Source organism: Cinclus cinclus, chromosome 1 (assembly GCF_963662255.1).
Source record: "Cinclus cinclus chromosome 1, bCinCin1.1, whole genome shotgun sequence".
NCBI classification, from domain to species: Eukaryota; Metazoa; Chordata; class Aves; order Passeriformes; family Cinclidae; genus Cinclus; species Cinclus cinclus.
The window spans coordinates 110,160,897-110,185,243 of NC_085046.1; the positions used below are offsets into that span (position 1 = coordinate 110,160,897).

The 24,347-nt window shown below is 40.8% G+C and overlaps 1 protein-coding gene across 1 annotated transcript in view; it reads right to left on the reverse strand.

Annotated features, from left to right (window-relative positions):
• Positions 1-2,020: 2,020 nt before the first annotated feature.
• LOC134049246 (ethanolaminephosphotransferase 1-like) overlaps positions 2,021-24,347 on the reverse strand; it is a 52,695-nt gene continuing 30,368 nt past the window's right edge. Inside the window, exons 6-10 of the mRNA XM_062501532.1 lie at positions 18,620-18,728; positions 8,616-8,664; positions 6,348-6,528; positions 3,201-3,383; positions 2,021-2,086 (exon numbers count right to left, since the gene is read on the reverse strand). Of these exons, the coding sequence (XP_062357516.1) occupies positions 2,021-2,086; positions 3,201-3,383; positions 6,348-6,528; positions 8,616-8,664; positions 18,620-18,728 (588 nt within the window). The remainder of the gene's footprint in view (positions 2,087-3,200; positions 3,384-6,347; positions 6,529-8,615; positions 8,665-18,619; positions 18,729-24,347) is intronic.

The window sequence follows — 24,347 nt, forward strand, 5'->3', positions numbered from 1 at the left end:
AAATACAAACTGCCTTTATAAAGCAGGTGAGACTTCTGTGGGAGTGTATCAGGTATTGGATGTAGTCTTTAACTTCATCAAACGTTGAGACCACTAGGTGCAGGCAGCAACATCAAATTCCCCTTCAAATGTACAGTCAGAACTTCGCTTTTTGGCAAACCTCATCACATAAAGAGTTTTCAGACTTACCCAAGGGGAGTCCCTGGGCAGTTAGGGAGGACCCCATGCTCCCTAGGCATCCCACAGGGTACGGGCATGGCTGCCACTCCAGCAGGGAGGAAGGCTGGGAGGTGCCTCTTGTAGCTGGACCGCAGTTGTGCTGAAGGGCATCTTCCCTTCCCTGCATGTCTCTTGGCAAAACCTCCACCTCAGCATTACAGCATGACCTGTCCCCTCTGCCTAACTCACACCTGGAGCTGCTTGGACTGTGACTCACCTGATTTGGGGGGCTGGGACCCTCAATGTGCTTGTTTGATAGGCAGAACATGGATTCTTTCAAACCTGAAGGAATGTTGTGATATTTCTGCTTTCTGAAGAGGGGAAGCTGATGTGCAGGCTTGTCTCCTGGTGCCTGTGGTAAGGGCTGCCTGGGGAAATCAGCCCTGCTGGTGCTGTGGTAGGGCAACTGCTGTAACAGGCAGTACCAGCTAGGCTACAGCTGCTCATACATCTTGACAGTGCTCAGGTGAAAACATTAATAGGAGCTGCTGATGTAAGGGTAAATTAACTAGGGGGGAGGGAAATGATCAGGTTACTGATAAATCCACAGAAACAGTTTTAAGAACTGAAAAAGAGAACTTCAGACTCAGCCCAGCAGCTTAAAAACTGCTCTTCCACCTGGCTTCTGGCAAGCGAGATGGTTAAATAGTAAAAAAAATGTGCCAGGCTGTCAACCACATCCCTCTGTGTTTACCCTGGGGAAGTGGACAGATTGTTTAATTAGTGCTTCAAGGCCACAAAGGCCCTCTGGCTAGGGCAGTGTATGAAAAGAGATGAAACTCAAGTTCTTACTCCCTCCTCCAAGGCACACAGAAAACCCATGTGTATTATAGATGAAGGGAGCAGTTTACATCTGCATGCAAACATGTAATGTTTAAAATTATTTTTCTTGTTTCTTTTTCCTACAACATTTTCTAAAACCACAAGAATTTGCTTCAAGCACACATGCAAATAATGACTTGTTTTGCATTTCGCACTAGTAGATGATGTTGGACTGAAACTAGTTTTGATGAGAAATATGCAAATCTTTGAAGGTTTGCTGGCCAAATTTATTTTCAGCTGTTTACCTTTGTAGGCTGTATTGTTTGTTGCTACTGAAATATAAACAAAGTGCTTGTTACTGCCTAGAAAATAAATAGAAGGGCCAGATGCTGCTGTATTAAGCCTGCATTTCTGACAGGTCAGCTGAGACTCATCTTAATGCTGAGAATGGGGAAAAAACTGTACATTTCAAAAACACTTTGCCCATAGCTTTCTGAGATCATTCTCGTGGCTTCAAGGTGAGGAAAAGACTGAATGTGCATAAGCCTTTCAGGAGGCTGTATGGAAGAAATGAGTTGAGAGAAAATAAATATGGCAAATGAAGTAGGCACAGATGTCTGAGTGGGAAGGATGTCCAGGTGGGGTTTGCACTGCTGGGGTCCCACTGGTGACTAGACTGGGCAAAACCAGTGCTGGTTATAACCCCCCAAAGATCTTGTGTAACCCAGCACAGATTTATCCAGGGCTTGGGACACAGTGGTAAGGAGGAGGAAGATAAAGTGGTAAGGAGGAGAGGCAAGTAACACAGCTTGGTAAAAAGAATAAATAATGACAGAACAACTGGGTAAAGTTCTCTGCTGGACAGGCATCTTCCTCTGAGATGAAGCATCTGGCTGCATAGCTCATTGTTGAGTGGTTCAGGTATCTGTACTATTCTATTCTTTGGTTATTTTAATCAGATTCATTCCAACTATTTATCATATCAGAAGAGCTGCAAATCTCCATGTTAAGTGTTACAGTCTGATGGTAGTGCAGGTGTTCACTCTTGGATGCGTTTCTTCAGGGAAAAGATGTAAATATTCAAGTGCTCACTCAGCTGCCTACCCTAAAGAGAAATCACAGAGATTAGCAATCTGTTTTGTATGTGCTTCACAATTCACTGCCTCTCCTTTCCCAGTAAGAGGGGGGAGGACCCAACCACACTCCTTACGTAGTTGGGGTTCCTGAGTACACAAGGACCTACAAGTGTTCAAACAAGAAAGCTGTTTTCTTTACATTCCTCTTGCAACACACTGCTGGGAAGTCGAAAGGCTACAGACCAGACACACAGGTGACATAAGCTGTGATGGAGCTGGGCCCCTCAGTCAATTGTGAATTTTGACCAGGTATTTCCATTCTGACCCCCACCAACAGGCCCATGTCAATGCTCTGGTAGACTCTTCTATGCCACCAATGTCTGCTGACACGAGTCTGCTTTCAAAGAAAAATCCTTATATCCCAATGGTGTGGCTCAAATAAAAGAATGCTGACCAACTCCCTCTGAAATGAGACCTTTGCCATGCAAGGTGTTTTACCTAAAAGATAAAGCGATTAAAACAGTTGCTAAAGGATCATTTGACAATTTAGTAAAGTGGACATCAACAAAGTAAAAATTTAAGAAGTAGTTCAGATGACAATGACAAGACTGAAATCTAGCAGACAAAAATGTGCTGGCAAGATTGAATGAGCTGGAAAACTATTCATGTCACCAGCTTGAGAGCTGCTAGCAGAGAGCCAAGAAAAAATTGGGACAGCTACTTTGCCCGCAGATTCAAAGCAAAGTTGACCTTATTTTATTATTTCTATTTATGTCACTTTGCATTTTACCTCCCTATTTTTTCAGACAAGTGACCTTAGGAAGAATAAAGGCAAAAAAAAGAGGGGTGGAAGCATCCATGCCACATGGGTCGACTGCTACAAAAAACCAGTCCATAAATATTCTGATTCTAATGGGTTTAAAGTCAAAAGCAGTTGGCTACATTGGAATAATTCAAGTCACTGAAGTTGCTGCACAAGCAAAAAGGCATCGTCTGCAATAAACTGATTTCTTTTTTTAACCTTAGAGTAAATAAAACAACACACAGGGCTAAAAAAACCCCCAAAACACCCAAAACATAAACATTCAGACTCCCAGACAATGCCCCAACTACCAGAACCTGTTTCCAGACCCCCCTGCTCACCACGCAGACCCCGTAGTGCACATGGGCAGCCGTGACCAGGGTGGTGAAGATGCCAAGAACCACTTCTTCCATGGAGCCCAGCAGCCCGGAGATGGCCGCGTACACCACCAGCGCCAGCGGGAACAGGAACCAGTGGAACAGCTCCGGCCGGCTGCTGCTCATCTGGCAGATGATCACCTTGCACTGTTGGAGCAAAAGGGGCCAGGTGAGAAGTGCTGGGCCAGCCCCGAGGGTCTAAGGAAAAGTACTTCCATTTTCTCCGTGGTTTGCTTTGGATGAGGGGGAAGCAAGGCTACAGCTCAGAATGGGGCTGGTTTCTGCTGAGAAGGCTCTGCAGGTGCACACCTTTCTGCCTCACTGAGTCCTAGAGCACATTATTATAATTTAAAATACACCCTTACAGGACATTATTATAATTTAAAATACACCCTTACACTTGATAAGCAAAAGCACATCTTCACAAAAGGTTTGCCACCTTATGTTTTCACAGAGGCTCCCAAAGTTGTGATCCCAAATCAAATGTGCCACCACTTAATCACTAGGAAAGTGTGCTGGTATTTTAATCATGACCCCTGACAGAAATATCTTCTGGTTCACTGTATAGAAGGGATGGAAGGCAATATATGACATTTTCACATCCTGTTTTTCTATTCTAGTGCTTCTTTATGTACTAAAACACCAATTTCTTGGCTCAATCATGGCAGTGGGCTCCCTGGAGATGTAGCTGGGGGCCCAGAGAAAGGGATCTCACTCAGAATGGCAGAAAAAATGAATATATGGTGCATGGTTCAACTGAAGGCAATTAGCTTCATTCTACTGAGTTCTGCAAACTTAATGAGATGAATTCACTTGAAATTCAGTATTTTAAAAGCAATTAAGCAAACACAAACTGTTTTGTCTGGTTTAGGCTCCTTAAGAAATGTGTCTCATATATACCATGCTGTTACAAAGAAGAAAAGGAATTTAGGCACATCTGAAATATTTTATTGATTTAAGTTTCACTCAAAATCGAAATGTGGTTAAAAATAGATTTTATGTATCCTGAAAGCAGCAGAAGAATGAAAAACTCATTCCCTGTGCAGTGCCTGAAATCTTATGACAGCAGCAGTAGGAGTCTGACCATAGGAAAGAAATACTGGCTTTACTGCCTGTGCTGTGGAAGCTGAAGAATGCAAAAATAAACCATGAAAAAATAATTAACTTTGAATAGTAGAAGAAATAAGCCTTTGTACCTAGTGTAGATATTTTCACTTACATACTCAGTATTGATTGTGAAGTTTTTTTAATAACACTGATTTTATTAGTCCTTTGGGAATCATTCCAGAGGGTATCAGGAATTGCTAAAGCAATCTATAAGCCATAATTTTTCTGGCTACGTAACTGAACCTGACCATAGGCTGGATTTCACATAGTTTAAAACCATTATTATATATTTGGGTGACCATGTACACGGTGAAAGGCTTGAGAAGTTCCAGATACTGGAACTGGAACGGCAGGTAGAGAACTATGGTTTGCAGTTTGTGGTCTGCAGAACAGGTAATGGAAACCCAATGTGTCAGGCTATCACGGAGAAGAGAAGTATTGCCATGACAAGCCTTCCTCTGATGCTGGAGGAAATGTCTACAGGACCAGAAAAGGTGAAAGGAAATGCAGGCTTCGTTTTCAACTTCAGAAAATTCAAATTCCAGCTACCACCCATACATTTTTATGCTTGCTTTTAAAATGTTAAAATGTTCGGCTAACATGCATATATTTTTAATTCACACGAGCCTCCAAAACTGTAATGTATGTTTTGGGAAAGGTAAAAACAAAGCCTGAAGAGTATGTATGGCACTCAGTGTCTGATAAACTGCAGCCTGTAAAGAAACTTCTGGTTTGCTTTACTATTTTTCTTCTGCAAGCATCCTGCCACAATCACTCTTGGCTGGTTGTGTGTGCAAAATGTGTCATCTGCCAAACTCCGAAAGCGTTTTCCCTAATGGCATGAAGCAATTGTATTTCTCATTTTGGAATCTCCAGTATTCTCTTAAGAAAAAGGGGTAGATTAGGTAATGAAAAATGAATACAATAAAAATTACATATCTGAAAATCAACTCATTTTTGTGAGATTAAGTCCTTAAGATGGAACTGTTTGATTTGTGACCCTCAGAAATGTGCGTTTATAGGATACATCTAAAAAACATCGCAATTATAACTTTTTTTCCATTCCTGAATTCAGATTTCTAAAGGGGCTATGCTTTCTCTTTTAAAACCTGACATTTTTGAAGATGTGTCTCACAGCGCAAGGCACCTCTAGCCTTTCACTTTTTAAACTGCACGTTGCATTTCTCAATGGCAAGATTTGACATGGTGTTGGAGACTATTTTCCTAAGATGACACTACTCACTATCCTCTAGGGTATTTTTGCTTAAATGCAAGATCACCTTTCTGCTTGGCTGCCCTCCTGGCTTCCCCCAGAGAAGAAAACCCTGGGTGACCTGCAGAGCTCAGCACCACTGTCTGGCTGCCAGTGCTAGAACTGCACAGAGGTTTATGTCATCCCTTGGGAATTAAAGGGTGGAAACCTGTCACTGTGATGTGGTACAGGAGAAACTAATCTGTGATCAGAAAGCCATCACGAGGCCCCTACAGCTCTTCACATCTTTCCCTAAAACACACTGTCAGTGGTACAGCCTTTTTTGGAACAGTCAAGGGAAAATGTAGGATCAGCTGAACTGCACAGGAATGCATGTACCACAGTAATGGACTCAAGAGCAAGGGAAAGCTATGAGCCCTCCACTCTTGCTAGTAAATCTGTGGAAGTGTTGACCTTTCTTTTAGTTTGACAAGTCCCCAGTTCTGCCTGTATGTTGGGGAGTATCTGTTATGTTTCTGGAAGTAGGGCACCGTTAGGGTTTTCATAAACCCTCAGAGAACAAACCAAAACCCTCACAAAAGTGTTGCACTGTGGCAGAGGAGGTATTTCAGTAATCTAAGTGTCCTGGGTCCAGACACGTGTTGTAGTGTATTTCCATGAGACAGAGTGTAACAAGAGGTAGAAGAGCTGTGTGACTGCTGATTTTAGCTACATTTTCTGCTCCCTTCTGCTTGCTCACAGAAAAATAGAAAGCTATCTCTAAATAAAACCACCACCTCAAATATACTTACAATAACATTTGAGAAAGCAACCCCAACCATCCATAAAAACAGTCTGGGTTGCTTTGTTAATATGTTGCTTGGAGATAAAACCACCCAGACTGTAAGAAGAATGAACAGCAACAGAGGTGACACAAGAGGTAGCAGTCCTTCATACAGAGAATCATTCTTCAGTGTTTTCTTTAAATATGCTCTGGAAATAAATACAATCACTTTGTAGAGAAAGTAAGTAACATTTCTGTAGAGAAAGTAAGTAATCCATTCTATTTCTACACAGTAACTTCAAATTCTAGACCAAACTCAGCCCATGAATACATCTTGCAAACAGTGAAAATGTACTAGATACTAGATAGGTTTTTCTTGTACATTTTACAAGAAATTGTAGCGTATCCAAGTAACATTTATTTCTGGGGTTAACCTATTTTGATTTATTCACATAGATCCTGATCAGCTTCACTTGCTCACCGCTGGCAATGGACCAGTAAACTCACACAAAGTGAACTGCAGTACTCTCAAGTATGCAGACATGCTGTGAGTTCAAAATACACGGCTTTCAAGGATGAAGCTTCTAACATGAGACATAAACTTGTTTCAGTCAACACACCCCACATTCTCAGCAGCAGCAGAGTCAAGCACATGGCTGGCAGCTATTGCTGTTGTTTAGGTCTAGAGGTGATGCTGCTTGACGATCCTGTACATTAGGATTTAGGTACTTTAGTCCAAGTACAGCCTAAAGGGGAGACTTTTTGGCTAATTAGAGTAAAAGAAAATTAATGATGCATTGCATTTTCTTGGGTGTTTTAAGCTGTTTCTTAAAGGTAGTAAATGATTGAATTTTCTGTCAGCTAGGGAAATGGTAACTCTGAGTTCACTACCACTAAGCCACTCCTTCATAAAGCTAGTTCAGAAGAGCAGTTCTGTGTTTGAAATGTACTGGGAAATGTCCTGTTTAAAATCTTTGAACATATATATTTATAGAAACAGCTAGACAAAAATCCAAGAAATATCTTTCTCATGCCAAAAAGAAATAATCTACTCCTAAAATAACAACTGAGAACAGGCATCAGGATGAAGAAAGAGAGGAGATGATTGGAAAACTCAAATCTTTCATCACCAAAGAGCTTGTGCACGCATCATTCAAGCAAACCTGACTGGTAGTTTAAAAAGTTTGTGTTCTTCTCTTCAGAGGAATGATAAACCCAGTGGAGGCTGGAAAGGAACTATGTCAAGTGATGACTTGAAAAGGAAAACACTAACCAAAAGTCCTGACAGGAAAGGAAGGAAACCAAACCCTCAATGTTCATTGGGGTAAAGGCTGCTACTGCCAGGGGCTGACATGCACAAGGTGCTTCCCTCCTCCTCTCAGTCATCCCCAAACCAGATTTCCTTGCTCAGCTGGTTCCCAGCCCCCTGCCCCACAGCCCAGCCTTCCTGCAGGTCCTCAGCCTTTCCTGCCCCAACATCTCCCAATTCTCCACACTTCCTGCCCCAAACCCAGGGCTGTGCATGCTTTTGGAAACTACACTGAGTACCACCACACGAAAAGGGCTGTGTAGGAGAGACATGACATTGTCTTATAGTCTCTCCAAAATTTAAATGTTAATATTAGTTTCCACTAATTCCTGAAGACAGGTAGTGACAGTCCCTCCTCCAGGACACTTAGGACCTGAGAGACCTGAAGTGACAGATGAGTGAAATGAGCTAACAAATACTAGTGGAAGGCAGGCAGCATTAATAAAATAGGCCACTGGAGTATAAACTAACAGTGTATAAAATTCCTGGGTGCAGCAAGCCAGTTCTTAGATGTAATCACATCTTGCCGCCTGCCTGTCTTACATCTGATAGCAATTATCTACAGACTTCATACAGAGGAGAGTTTTACAGAAGGACCAGGAAGATAATTAAGTACTTCACAGAGTGCAGGATGGTCAGCTACAGAACTCCACCAGCACAGGCAAAAGTTACAAATCACATTTGATTGCAACCAAAATGCAGTGTTTTTTACTACAGAGCCTTTATCAGTTTACTGTGCATGACTACTATGAGACTGCCTGGAGAACTGCAAGTGAAAGGAAAAGGAGAGAGTTGCAAACATGAAAAAGAAAACAGTCAGATTCTGAAAACTCACCAGAAAAACCTTTTACTACATTGTCAGGACAGCATCTGGATGAAAGAAGCTAGGCTACTTCAAGCATTACATTTATTTGTAAATGAGGAAACCATTAAATATACAGAATTAAATAGGAGGTGATAAAACTTATTTTATGTTAATTAACTTACCTGTGAATGTTGTAGAGTGTTTGTGGAAATGATAGAAACAAACTGAAGCCTGGAAGACAAGAAAAAAATCATATGTAATTCGACAGTGATGACCCCAGAGTTTTTCATATGATAACAGACCTAGTGTGCTATTCTAAAACTGATTCAGTGTTCCTGTACTCATTAGAGGATATGAACAGAGTTTGGGGACTTCAGGCAGTGATAGAACTGTCCTCTTTTTTCCCAAAAAAAGAGCTGCTAGAAATAGTTGCTGATACCGAATTTCCTGTGTAATGAGTGACAAGACCAGAATTTTTAAAAAAAACTCTGATGCTGCTAATAGATTGGATCAATTATTTTTCATACTGGTTTCTCTGCTGGACCCAAAACAGCCCTACTTTTCATGAGCTGCTGTTTGTCTAGAAAAATCCAAGTCTAACACCAAAAACCTTTGAGTGGAATATAGAAAGACAATAAACTTCAAGCTGGGCATTCACATTAGTGGGGAAATAAGTTTATAGTTCAAAATATGAAGGGTCAGCTAATGATCTGCTTTGACAATACAATAGCTGAAATTAATTACTTTTTATGACATGTCCATCATTTGAACAAGTGAGAGTTTTTTACTTCTTTTTTTAACAGAGCTGTGGTGCTTCTGGAACTCAGCTTTAACCCACAAAGCACAAGGGTTTCACCTTTGCTAACGCTGTGTTTCCCTGCCCTGCTGCTGGTGTTATCAACACAGATGCCAGCAGCCCCTGAGCTGCCCAAAGACGCAGCTGTACCCCCTCTAACACCCACCAAAAATATGCTGGTCCACCCAAGAATCAAAGAAGACTTTCAGCAACAAGTGGAAGTTTGAAATTTAAACAGAAAAGAAAAAAACAACAACAAAAAAAAGCCACTGTATGAGTCAGACCTAACTAGGTGAAAATATATATGACTTTATTAATATATGTCGTTCCCTGTAGAGCTCTTTGGTTTGTACTTTTCTGTGTATTGAGGGCTCTTCCCTGCTCAGTTTGCTGCTTGGAGATTGCTCTGGGTAGCACATTTCTGCACAGTTTTTTTATTACAGGGCATGAGACTTGGGTGTGGTGCACTAAATTAATACATAACTCCTATTTTATTGTGGGCAAGAAAAGCACTCTGATGTGTTAAACTTTCTGGTTTTGAACCTTAAACATCTCATTCAAGAAGCACTGTGCTGGCAGTACAGAAAAGTAGAAAACTTTAATCTCATTATTAGCAATACAGGGGGGAAAAAACGAATAGAGGAAAGAGATTGTTTCAGATTACTTTGTGCTGGGACTAATGTGATATAGCCCTGTCTTGAGAAATGTCAATGTTTACCCTTCAGTCCTCATCAAAGACACACCCAAGTGTTTAGCATGCCCTGGCCACAGCGGCAACAAGAGAAGGAAAACTAAACATGAAAGAATAGTGGAGACCAAGACTGGTGGAAAAGAGAAGTAAAAAGGAATGCAATAGATAATGTATGTCTCCAGTCTTTCTGGTTATCTGCTAAAGAGAAGGAAACAAAGAACTGGGGGGAAAAAAAAAAAACCCAGCCTGTAAATAATTTCAGGTATTGCATTTTTTTTCATGTTTACTTTTTGGGTTTGCCTTTTAAAACTATTAAGTGATCTGCTTCTTTACCACGGCAGAAACTCCCTATCGAACAGCTGAAGGATGTGCAAATGAAGTAATAACCCAAGCATTTTGTCAATATATTTCTAACATTCACAGGCTTAGTGCCTTCAGAGTGATCTGTGTTTAATGTGCACTCCAGTTAGCTATGTTTTCTATTAGGCAGGGAGCGCTAGTTCAATAAAATCTTGAGTCACATACAGCAGTTCCAACATCTGTATCACATTAGAGCAGACATGAGACAAAACATTGACTCTTGAGGTTAAATCTAAATTTCCTGCTGCAATCCTGAAGTTTGATTTGTTAGGAGAAAAGCAACCGAGAGGAACAGAAATAGAGACTAGAACTAGAAATAGAATTCAAAGAGCAATGGTTGCCAACAATTTGTTATTTTTATGAAGTGCCATTTTAGTTAGAAATAACAGACTGACCACAAACAGTCCCCCAGCTAGCAAAAAGCCACTTTCCAAACGGGGCAGTTCCACCAGTTACTCCCCTGTATTCTTACACGGCTTTGCTTTCAGCACAGTAAAAGAGCTGAGGATGCAGCAGGGAAGAAGGCAAAGGGTGTTCCCTCGTTTCTTATGGGATTTTCAGAATTCCATCGTTTCCTACAACATGTTGTTTTCCCATCTTTTTTTAGCTAAAGAGGCCTGGTTTGGGGGCTGCTTTTGGTACTCATTAAGTCTGCTTTTTAATTGGCATTAAGGATCCCTTTGTGCCCAGGAGCTAAACTGCTGCATCCGCATTGCTGCCATTCCCTGCCGCTCTGAGGAACAAAAGGTGCAGCCTGGAAAGCAAACCCACTGCTGGATCTCTGGCGCTCAGCCACCCAGGCACTGCCCAAGTGATGATCATGAGCAGTTGCTGTTGTTGTTGTTTTTAATGTCCTAAAAATACATATTTTATTTTAAAATAATTTTAAAAATCCCATTTCGCACATTAGATGTTTTTAACACATATGGGAAAATAGAATTGCTCAAGTATTCTTAGAAGTAGTATACTGCTCTTCCAGGATTTTTTAGTTTATTCTTTAGTATTTTCCTGTTCTTCAGCTGATTTAAAATCTGAGACCCAACTGTAAGAACATAGGCCTGTATTAAAGGCAGAAATACCAAAGCACAGATGGGTGGCACAGATTCACAGGGAATTCTTGTGTCATGCTAGGCTGAAAGCATCAAGCCCAAATCCTCAGATTTAGGTACAATCCTATCGTCAGTCCTCTGTGTTGCACAATGTAGACTCTCTTTTTAGCGAAATAAACATTTTTAAAGCTCTTTATGGGGAATTATTTTGTCCATATTAAGAAATGCCAAACATAAGCATAAACAAACAAACAAACAAATCCCAATGCATTCAGATATTCAGGACTAAAGACATATCAGAAGTGAAGAAATGAAGGCATTATCTCATTTCCCAAATATGTATATGTATAAAAGCACACAGATATATACACAGACATGCATATTTTTATATATATATGTATATATGCATGTGTATAAAAGAGATCAAAAGGTAATTCCCATCAGTCTTAAGGACAACTTTAGATTTCATTTAGTGCTTTCAAATTCAATTCCAAACCAATAAGATGTTGTGTGATTCAGCTGAATAAATTAATAGTAACTTTAAAAAGCCAGCACATGATGGATACCATGGTACCTTGTCACCTATGTTATTTGGACTTACAGAAATGTAATTATGTGAGGGCATTTTAAACAATCATGTAAATAAATTTAAAGACTAATGAAGATGCTGCAGTTACTGTGGATGTTGTACCTGATTCAGGCATTTCTGCAAAATACAGACTTGGTCATTGTAGAGAAAGAGAACAAACTGCTGACACTACTGTCAGTTCCAGAAAATGCTATTTCAGTACCCAACAGCCGCATGCTGGCGCTCAGACAAAGCAAACAGCCTGATGCAGGTAGCCACATTTCTGAAAACACAAAACCCCAGACTGTAAACACTGCTAAATAAAGAAGAAACTCCAAGACACCTAAAACACTAAACAAGTTATAGTGCTTCGAAGGAAGGACAACCTTCGCTATTTATCTTCTCCACACCTTTGCTATGGTAAATCCCCTTTGTTAGTAAGTTCCTGACAAATGAATCATCCTTAAACTGTCCTAAGAAAAGCACTGAAATTTTATTTGTTATGAACTGGCTTTCCTGAGAGCTAAAAATTCAAAAATTCAGAAATGAGACAGTACGATACAGGGACGTAACTGGAAATTGTGTGAATTTGTTCAGGGAAGCACAATCCCTGCTGTGCTCCCCCCCCCCCCCCCCCAAAAAAAAAAATACTCCCCAGAGCATTCATCCCATTTGGGAGGCAGGGAAGAGGTCTACACAGACCTTCTGGGCATATGACAGAAGTTGACCAACTCTCTAACAGTAGCCAGCTGCATTTCAGCTTACAAATCAAACACTGTCACTCTCCACTCTCATTCTTCAATTGCTCACACCTCTGCATGGCCTTCTTCAGCATACTTCTTGGTCTTTCCACCTCTAGATTAATAATTTATCATAGTCAATGTTTGCTGTAAGGAAATAGGATGCTATCGTTCACCTTCCTTAGCCACCAGACAAGAAAAATTAGATTCAAAATATCCAGGATTCAATATTCGTTTGCAAAAATATTTAAATATATTTCCCATGGTGTTTTCCAAATTCCTTTCACATTTAGACCATCTAGACACATGAAAATATTTTAACACACTGAATGTGTAGCACACTGATCAGTGCCTAGAAGCAAGCTTCATCAAAAGATGAACATTTTAGAAGCACTTGTTACTGGAACAGAAGCTTTTCTGGAACAGTGTGACCTTCTCAGGCATGTCTTGAGCAGACAACTCTTTTTAATTGGTTGTGCAAACACATAATTGCATTTTGAGCTGTCCACTAAAAAAAAAATATATTTCACTAGTATGTAAAATGACAAACTTAAAACCATTTAGTAGTTGGGGGGGGGGGGGGGGATGGAGGGGAACCATAGAAAACAAATATATAATTTGCAGACTTAATTGAGCATGTAAAGTCTGAATAGTTTAGGCTGAAAAATAAACCCAAAATCCACGGTATGAAATGATTTTACAGTGATTAAGGGAAATAAGGTAAACATAAGCACTGTCTTTGTGCACAGAGCTGATGTAGGTTTTGAGTGTTTAGTGCCTAAGATGTTTCTTGAGTATAAAGATTGTAGAGGGATGCATTTATCATTTTTGTTGAAAAGAGATGTATTTATCATGCTTGTTGATTTCATACCTTATTTTCAGGGTCTAAGGAAGTACACATGGCATTTATCTCAAACTGAGCTGTAAGATAACCATTAGTATTCAGAGGGATTTAGTACAGACTGAAGAATTAGTTTATGGATGTAGCTGCTTTTTTGATGTAGTTCTGTTAACACATCATTCTGTTTCTGGGCATAGCAAGAATTGAGCACCAGAGAAACAGTGCCTTTATTTGAAAAGTCCAGGCTGGCTCCCAGAAGGACTCTGCCAGGCAAGCTCCCTTGTCTGACCTTCTCCTGGGGTTCCCAGAGCCCCTGAAATGACTTCTCACATTTTAACACCACCAAACTCATTCCCACCTGTAATCAGCATCCTGTGACACTGCTCTGCCTCCAGCCTTGAACACTCTCCTTTCCTGGGTTATTGTTCTGACTGGTTCAGATGAATTACTCCAAACATGAACTCAGTGGCTTCTTAAAAATATATCTCAAGTGACAGGTGAGTATTTCACACCCTTTACTTTAACAGAGCCTCCTACAATCTGTCACAACAATACCTTAATAAATGTTAAATTGGTGACAGACACGTAGAAGCAACTCATGTTAAGCACACTTCTCAAACAGGACTGGTCAAAGCCTGTCGGAGCAATAACATTTTGAAAACATAGCACTTGATGTTTAATCATTCAGCAAGTCATCACTAGGGCAGAACCATCAGCCACTTCACAATGGGAACTATAGGAAATCACTACAGAATGACTTATCATTCCACAGGGGGCAGAAACAATTCAAATTTGACCGTGGCCTCCTAAAGAGCTTCTGACACTGAACAAGAGGCAGACTGCTGTATGAACACCCATGGCAAGGACTTGTATGTCCCCATTTGATACGCAGTGTAAGTACAAGACACTGTTTTAGAGGGGTAACTGTGCTTTCCCACTATGATGGAATTCAAATAATTTGCATGTTTTAAATGTTACAGCTTAGCCTCATGGTTAGATTTTTGCTGCTATTATCTGTTTATTTATGTTTTCACTCCTCATTTTATATACTTCAATAGCACAGGGAAGTGTAACCCTCAAGGAAAACATTCTGTAGAAGTCAGCATAGAACCCAAACCCATGCACAGCATAGGAAAAAATTCTGAATGTTTTGGCCCCTTCTCTAAAACAAAGTTCAAGTTTCAGATCTCTGACAGATGTTAATACTCAATTCACATTTCATATTCAAACCTGCACTTTGAAAACCGGTTTCAGCTTTGCCACAGGCAAATCTGGGGAAAAGAAAGTAGCCAGAACTGGGCACTGTTGACCACACATTGTGGATTCAAACATGACACCATGTCTGGATTACAGAATGGTCTGCTCCATGTGCCACACACTGATGAAGTATAACATATCCACAGCATGCTTAAGTGATCCTTTTCCCACGAAGTCTATTCTTGTGGTTGCAATTAATACTGAGAAGGAGCAGGAAACTGTGCATCTAGGCATCATTCTTCCAACTTGCCTTCCTAAGGAATGAAGCTGATGTGCAAGCTCTGCTTGTTTGTGTACATCCCACCACAGCTTCCAAGCCCTCAGTCAATTCTGAACAAAAGAATATACCAAAAGAAATTTCCAGTAAGATGCACATCTCCAGTGAGGAAAGGATTGTAGCTTGAACTTGAATTTTAATAGACATTATAAAATCTTCATACAGAACAAGTATGAAGGTCCCAAACATGGGAAATGCTTCATGCAGAGGATGGTCATTTAACAGCAACGTGAGACAGAAACCATCATCAATTAGTAATGCTGCTCCCTGAACTACAGATGCCTACCTGTCAGTGAAAATCTTCTTACAAAGTCTACAGCATCATTTATGGTACTAGGATTTATGTGCAGAACTGACTGCTTTAAAATGCTTATTGTAAATAATTTATATTGCTCTCAACGTGATAGCACAGTGACAGGGAATCTTAGGCATTTGGGATGCCCTGGAGGGGTGAAAATAAATGATAGCTCTCACCCCAGTGCTGTCCTTTGAAGGGATCCTAGTTAGCCAGATACTGCTATGGGACAATTGTGTTTAGGTCCCAAGAGAGCTTTTGGAGTGTCATCCACAGGAGCGTTGATGAGTGCAGAAGTAATTAGTTCCAGATGAGCACACAGGCACATAATTTTAGAGGGGTCTGTCTGCTCCCATACTGGGAGAGAAGAGGCATCTCTGCCTAGCAGACAGGTCAACATCCTCTGGAAACAGGAGAAGGACCTTCCTCTTTGATTCAGGGTCCAGCTAAGTGTGTTTTTGGAGCTGAAGGATGGAATTGCATTCACTGCCGGTGAAAATTATGGGATCACGTTTGCTGGGTAGCTGACAAATTCCCATAAAATACTATGCTGAAGTTTTTCTGTTTCACAGGGTAGTCCTCTGAGGTCACTGCTCAGCAGCTTAAGACTTGGCTTTCCTACAGGTGTTCACAGTGTGCCAGACAGTTCCCAGGAACATGCAGAAAGCGCTCTTTCCTAAAACATCTAATCTAAACACCAGTATTGCTGCACTTTTATGTATATCTTTGTGTGTTCTGGCACCTGATAAAAGCTCCATTATTTTCAACAAGTGAGTGTCACATGGTGATATCACAGCTTCCTCTGAGGAGGTGCTTTCGCAGAGTTCATCCTTAAGTTATACACGGGTTATATTTTTTTCCCAGAAAACTCCAGGAAAGACATCTGAAAAACACTCCTGTGCATCTCGTTTGGATTTCTTCCCACCACAAAAGGTAGGAACTAAAGCCCAGCTGCTCTCAGAGAGGCGACAGCTCAGCAGCTGGAACTCCTGTTGTGTACAGAACAGTAAAACCACCAAACAAATGCCAAGTATTGATGGAGCAACTACAGGTTCCTTGTTAGAAGGACCACTAGTGACTACTAAATGCCATCAGATGGTTAAGCACAGCCATTTATGTTTAATGGCTTCTCTCAGGATCCTGGGAAACTAGCTTGTAAAAAGCATCAGAGGCCCACTTTGTTTTTAACTAGCCACAGAGGCATTTAACTGAGCAAGCCAGAGTGGGCTCTCTGATACAAATGGTTCTGGCTGAGCAAGACACACTTGCTGCAGTCTCTCTAAGGGAGAGAATAATTGAATCTTCCTGGCTGCTTGGCCTTTGGTGTAGTTTGACAGGTACTTTTTTTCTGCAGCCACAGTGGGGTCCTACAATTTGCCACAAGCTTCTAAAAACTTGATGCATCCTTAGTCACTGCACACAGGCTACCCAATGATAACCACCCTACTGCTGAGCTGAGATTCAATTGTGAAATGGCAGTGCCTTCTGGACCAGCATGACCCTTAGTGGAAAGATTCTACCTTTTTTATATTTAAATTTAGTGTCTAAGAGATTTACTAAGCACTATGATGATTCTGTAATACAGAGTCAACCAAGACTATTATTTTGTATACTTTAAACCCATATTTAACTTCAACTAAGTTGCAAAACTTGCTATTGTGGATAGTGTGCTAGAGACAAGGTTTTTGGAGAAACATTTCGGCTCCTACTTAAGCCTACTCTGCTTGGAACAATGATGGAAGAAATACTATTCTGTGCTCACAACTCCATTCATACAAGCATACCACAGAAGACAGAGGCAGTACTTCTTTCTAGTGTAAATGGAACAGTCCACCAAATATTGCTTCGCAGCTAGTTCTAGCAGAGTATGAAAAAGGATGCTCACCCCTGCAGATCTGATCATGCTGAAATGCTTCCCTTCCACAAACATTCCTACTATGTTGAACAGTTTGAATTGAACCTTCATCCATGGCTTCCCAAGTGCAAGGGAAGCTACCAGAGTGCTCCCTGAATGGGCTGTCATGTGTCTTAGTGACAGGAACCAAGCACTGATGTGTGTAGCACAGAACAAGCATGTTCAGTGGGCTGGTCCCTGCTAGCACCTAACGCTGCCCTAACCTGCCCCTTCTGGGTGAGCCAGCATCCATCTCCCCTGGGCTTGCAGTGCTGCTTCTAGAGCACAAATCACTCCAGGTCTGACTACAAAAAGACTACAGTGTTGGTCACACACTGTTGGTTTTATACTCAGGGTAAAGCACAAAACCATGTCCTTGCACACGCTGCTCCTTAAGAGAGCACAGCCTGAACACAGGGTCCTTTCTAATCTGGGAATTCTGGGAAACAGTGCTGGGGCAGGAGGTAGTACCTGCTGACAGCCTCACCATGGGGAGAGGATGGTGAGAGCACACATCAGAGCAAAATGCTGAAATGGCTCCTATCAAGTTGACATGGGGTAAGCACCTATAACCAAGTCCTCCATCTGGCTAAAGGGCAGAAGACATTTCTTGGGATGCAAGCCTAGAGTGTTTGTGTCAAACAGTATTTTGGTGCCCTCTTCTCACCACTTACATGCTCACATAAAAATCCCCAAAATGCATATGCATTTCTTCACCTTCCAAGCAACACATCAAAGCCATGTGGCATACACAGATTTTCAGCTAAGACTTCTATATTTTTAACTCATTTAAATGTAGCTGCTCTTGTTCTCAGTCTTGATACAGCAGTCAGAAAACATATAATGCTCATTTTGAACTACACTGACAGTATCAAATAATAGCCAAGTAGCCTACTGCTTTGTGTGAAAAACAAATCTCTTCTGTTTGCAAAGGAATTCTAAAGAAGAGCTTAGAAACCACCTGGTTTTTATACATATTTACAGTTGTGCATCTAAGGTTATTTAAATAATGTCTCATTCTCTCTGTTCATAATGTTTTGGAACATAGTGTGCTCTAGGCCAAAATATTAAACTTAGAATATATATAAATCTAAGTGACATTTTACCTGAGTGACATGAAGAGTTCCTGAGACTTTGGGAGCCCAGCCAGCACACTGCACTGAACTGCACATGCAGATAAGGAATATTTTCTGTATTATTGTGTGCAGTATATAGTAATTCAGTGAGAAAAAAAATTTCCAAAATTATCTACTTTAAAAAATTTTTCCAGTACTGACCTTTATAATCATTGCTATTCATGTATTTTTGGACTAGCCAACACTTACAAAAGAAAAACTAAAAAAGAGGAGGGAAATATAAAAATACCAAATCAAAATAATTTAAAAGCAGTAAGCTTTTGCATAGATCTGGACACTTACCTATAAGCAGGATAACTAATACATCTGTAATATAATAACCAAACAGCAAAGGCTTCTGCCAGACCTCCACACCAACAGTACCAGTGAGCAGATATGCTGCAATTAACACCTACAGAAAAAAAGATAACTTATTTTCAATCCTTTACATCTAAAGTTAGAGAATTTCACTTATCATCTTAATACAAATGCAAAACTAAAAAAATAAAGAATCTGTCAGTTACCTCCAGTCTTTGCTTTACCTTCTGCTGCCATGGCTAAACAATTACTTCTAAGAAGTGAAGCAACTTGCAGGGTCACCAACAGAATTATTTAAAATGTATGAAATATCATAAGCAAGCAACTTCCCTGGTAATGTGTGCATGTGTTTGTATCTGGTAAGTATTACTGACTTACCTATTCAAAATACCTAAATCCACTTTTAATCTACCCACTGCACAAGCATTTCCCTGATTTTGGATACAGACTTCAGAATTAACAGTGTGGTTCTGCCCCTTGAACTGATCATATCAGTGTAACTGAGAGTGGGGGAGGGAGAAGAACCCTAAGCTCACCTGAAAGAATAATAAAAAATAATAAAAACATTCAATGGAATGTGAAGAAATAAAAAGAATGGGAAGAATTAAGTTTTCCCTGCTTTTTAATTTGTTTGTCAGATAACATCATTACAGGGCACAAAAAGAATCACATAGGTGTCATTAAGAGTGAAAGGACACATACACAAGACTCAGGAGCACCCAGCTGGAGGGACTGCTGCCCTTTTCTTTCTCTAGCCTGCTTTGTTCTCAGCTGTTTAGTTTTGCCATAGGACCCATAAGGGGCTATATGTTTCATGCTACACCAGCTCTAAATTAAATTGACAATGTTAATTACAATGCCATTTAAAAAACTGCATATTCATCTATTTATTCCCACGTAACATTCAGTAACCTTTATATTTTCTACTCAATGCACCTCCTACTCCTGGATGAAAAATAGTTTCCAGTTTTACTTGTGTTACAGATTTTACTACTTCTTATTTAGGTTTTCAAATACTAATTTTTTCTGTGCTGCGTTTCATCCATTTGAACTTCAACAAGCACATTTCTGGTCTTCTATTCTAAGTCCAAGATACGCTGAAAATCTCTGTTAATTAGCAGGCTTTTTAAAGATCACAGATTAAGAGAGGAATGCTGATGTTGCTTAAACTTCCATTATACAGAGATAATAGTACATTTGATTATATTTACTTCTCTGTATCTGAAATTAAGATTCTTGCCCTGTCAGTATGTAGATCTTTAAGAGGTTTTGCTTGGATTTTGCATTGTGGAAATGAAAGTTTGAATTGCCTCTTCAAGAACAAGCAGCACAACAGATCTGCATCAAGGAAGAGCAGGCACTAGTGAGTGCCATTATGTCTTGGGCCACTGAAGACTGTGAGTCAAATTTTGGTCTGAGTGAAGGACATGTACAATGGGGTTTGGAATCCACTGCATCAGAGGTAACATTTGGCTTCCTGAATAAATTGTATTATATTACCCATAAGACAAGAAGGATGGAATCCTGACCCCATCAAAGTTGATGGCAAAACTCCAACTGGCCCTGATGGAGCCTGAATTTACCCTCACACGTTGAATCCTGAACAGACTTTTTTTGGCAAGTGATAAAAGAGGAATTTCCATATTAAACATCATTACAGTCAGTACTTTTGGCAGGGCAGTCATGATCATCAGTGTCAGATGTCAGCACATGTCTAGGAACAGGAGTGTGGATGCAATGGGCTCTCACAGGGAATGCCCTGCCCCAGGATTTGGTGATGCAAGACTCCTAGATCGAGATTGCCTCTTTAACAGATGTAGCACATGAAAAAAAAAACCTCTCTGTGGCTTCAAAATTTTGGTATATTGTTTTTTAAAGACTCATCACTCTGACTACACTGAAGCAGTCTCCTGCTTTAGAAAGCAGATCTCCTTTAGAAAGCTGGAAGGATGAGAAAATGGCTGTGTCCCTTGACCAAAGCTATACTAGCAAAAAATTGAAGATTGTGAAAATTATTAGCAAAGCCTAAGCGTGTTAATCAGCTGTATAAACTGCTGGTGAAAAAAAAAATAAAGTAAAGCAGTGTTATTAAGTACAACTGAATAATTCTACTTAAGAAAAGATGGCCAAGCTTTTACTTATCTCTCTACCATCAACCAGCTTTAGTACTTTTTGGATATAAATGTAGTCTTTAGCAAGTAAAAATAATTGTAGCCTTTTGTAAAATGAGGAGTCCAAATTAAATAACTATATTTGATTTTTGTGACCAGCTTTTGGTAGCAGGGAGGGCTACAAGGGTGTCTTCTAGAAGTTTTTCCCATGTACAGCAGAGCCAATGCCAGCCAGCTCAAGGATGGATCCACCACTGGCCAAGGCTGTGCTAACCAGAAATGGTGACAATGCCTCTGGGATAACATATTTTAAAAGGGAAAAAAAGAAAAAACAACCTTATTGTGCAGTTGTAATTGCTGCCAGAGAAGAAAGGAGTGAGAATATGTGAGAGGATCAGTCCTGCATTCAGCAAGGTCAGTGGAAAAGAAGAGACAGGAGGTGTTTGAGGCACTAGAGCTGAGATTCCCCTATAGCCCATGGTGCAGACCATGGTGATGCAGCTGTGCCCCTGCAGCCCATGGAGGTCCAGGGGGATGCAGAGATCCCCTGCAGCCCATGGAGGTCCAGGGGGATGCAGAGATCCCCTGCAGCCCATGGAGGTCCAGGGGGATGCAGAGATCCCCTGCAGCCCATGGAGGTCCAGGGGGATGCAGAGATCCCCTGCAGCCCATGGAGGTCCGGGGGGATGCAGAGATCCCCTGCAGCCCATGGAGGTCCAGGGGGATGCAGAGATCCCCTGCAGCCCATGGAGGTCCGGGGGGATGCAGAGATCCACCTGGAAGCCCCCACACCAGAGCAGGTGGGTGCCTGAGAGGAAGCTGTGAACATGGAGGATGCCTGTGCTGGAGCAGGCTCTTGGCAGAGATCTGCAGACCTGTGGACAGAGGAGCCCATGCTGGAGCAGGTTTCCTGGCAGGACTTGTGGTCCTGTGGGGGACCCACACTGCAGCAGGCTGTGTCTGAATGACTGCACCCCATGGAAAGGGACCCATGGTGCAGCAGTTCATGAAGAACTGTTGCCCTTGGGATGGACTCACACTGGAGAAGTTCACAGAGAACTGCCTCCCATGGGAGGAACCCCACTCTGGAGCAGAGGGAGGACTCCTCTTCCTGAGCAGCAGCAGAAACAATCTATAAAGAACTGACCATAACCCCCATTCCCTGTCTCCCTGTGCCAGTGGGGGAGTGGAGATAGAACCCAGAAGGAAGAGAGAGGTGGGGGAAAGGTGTTTTTAAGATTTGTCTTCCTTCTCATTATCCTGCTTTGATTTTGATTCATAAGAAATTCAGTTAATATCCCTGAGCTGAATCTGTTTTGCCCATGATAGTAATTCGTGAGTCTTCTCTCCCTGTCCTTCTATCAACTCATGAGCATTTCATTATATTTTCTCTCCCCTGTCCAAGTTGCAGAGGGGAGTGATAGAGCAGCTTTGGTAGGTGCCTGGCATCCACCCACCACAATAACACAAATGAGAACTATAGCAAAGTAATGTAAGATGGGTACAATCCTGGATTCCAACTCTCAGCAGCACTTGACCAGGAATATTTTGGCTTTCCAAGACCTTCTCGATGACGATGAGGAATACTTATGCTGAGAAAAATGTGGAAATACAAGGTGTTAATTTGTAGACTCTTTGATATAGCTGACAACTGGACAGCTGGATTCTGAGCAGGGTTTCCCTACCTTGTCACAATTTTGTGAATAACAGCAACATAGTCACATTTGTTCCTGTGCAAAATCAGAATAATCCTTTCATGTGGCATTGAGAAAATTCTATATAAACCTAAGGCAGTATAACCCCCCAAAATCTTCTACTTTCTAGTCTCTTACCTGTTCTCTAAAATACTTGATATTTTTAAATTGTCTGTGTACATACATTTTTTTCCCTACCATTGATTTACCATTTCTGTTTTACACATAGGCACATTTAGTATGCTGTGTGGTATTCTATATGATGAAAAAAGAAATCAAATATTTTGTCATCTTTTAAAAAAATGTGGATATGCTTTTAAATTCTTTATGATTCACAAAAGCCTACATTAATTTTACTGTAATATTCAATTTCATTAACATATTGCTATAGTATTAATTGCTCATGTGTTGAAATATTTTCCATTAACACAATGTTCAAAATAAACATCTAGAAAGCAAAGTCATTAAAAATACTAGGCTACTTCATTCTTCTGATAATAAATGTGACATTGCCTAAGAGAGTAAGAATTATTTTCTACAAGTGATTTCAATAGGAGTTAGCTTTAATGTAATGTGCAATTTTTCCACTTCATTTTTTCCTCTTTCTTTCTTTCAATAAATAGTTGAAGGTCGCAAATCTTAGACTTTGAAAAATTTTACCTAAAAAGATCACTTTGCATTTAGACATTATAGACAAACAGTTAAAGGCATGTGGAAGATTAATCAATCAAGAAAGGTTTGTAGGGAATCATAATCGAGTGGTTAAGAATGAAGCAGTCTGCTGCAGAAAAAGCCTGTGCACAGCAGGTTTTTCTGTTCAGATTTCACACGGATACACCATGGGGTTTCCCTCAGATAACTGAATACTGAGATCAGTTTCCAGCCGTGTCCAGAGGCAACTTGAAGCAGACACCATGGTCTGGCCAGTACTGCTTCCCCTCTGCTATCACTTCTCTTACTTCAACAATTCCATTGTGCTCCAACTTTGGAATTAAGTAATAATAATTTTTCTTCACAAGAAAGACTATGCTTCACACAGACACTACAAATTAGAAAAGCTCAGGAAGTGAATACCCTTTCAACTGAAATTAAATTGCGAATCCTGATAATGTCAACAAAGAACAACATATTTGCATCTTTGCTTTTTAACAGGAAAGGTTCTTTGCCCCTCAGATGAAGTAGAAATTTTTTCTGCCTCAAGATGTGATGTGCACTTGCATTGTTTGGGATTTCTCTGCCAGCTTCTGAAACACTGGCTGCCACAGTACATCCCTGGAAAAGGTCATATGAAACATATTTCAGCATGGGTTTTGTAAATAAGCTTGCCAAAAGAAAACCTGGTATATGGCACCCATGAAAGAAACCTTCCCCGGCTTTGACTGAAAGGAGGGAGAAAAGGATGTTCTACAGTGTCTCAGTTGCTAGGGGCATTGTGTACTTCCATTTATCCAGAGTTCCAAGGCAGGCAGAGGATTCTCCCAAAGGCTCTAGATGGTACTTGTCCAAAGCCATCAGGCAGGAGCACCTGGAAAAGCACCTAAGGCTGAAACCCTGTGGCTCATGGTCCAGGCACCCATCCCTTCAGGCACAACTCTCTGTATGTGGGATTTCTGGTCATCCTCTCCCTGCAGGGCAAGGGCTGGGGCAGAGAGAGCTGCCTGTTGCCTCTGGGATTTTGCTGCTTGTGCTTCTCCTGAGCTTGCCCCTCTTGGCTGGGGAGAGGAAGGAGAGTGGAATTGTCTGGGTCACTGTGGCTCTCACACAGCTCTTCACTATTAAAGTTTTAATTAAGAATATAAAGGGTATCTCCTGTTACACTTAAGCCAGCACCAATGGAGCAGAGGTATCATTACATAATAGTAAGGAAAAATTAGTATTTTGTTCCCCTGCTAGAAACTTAACTGCAGT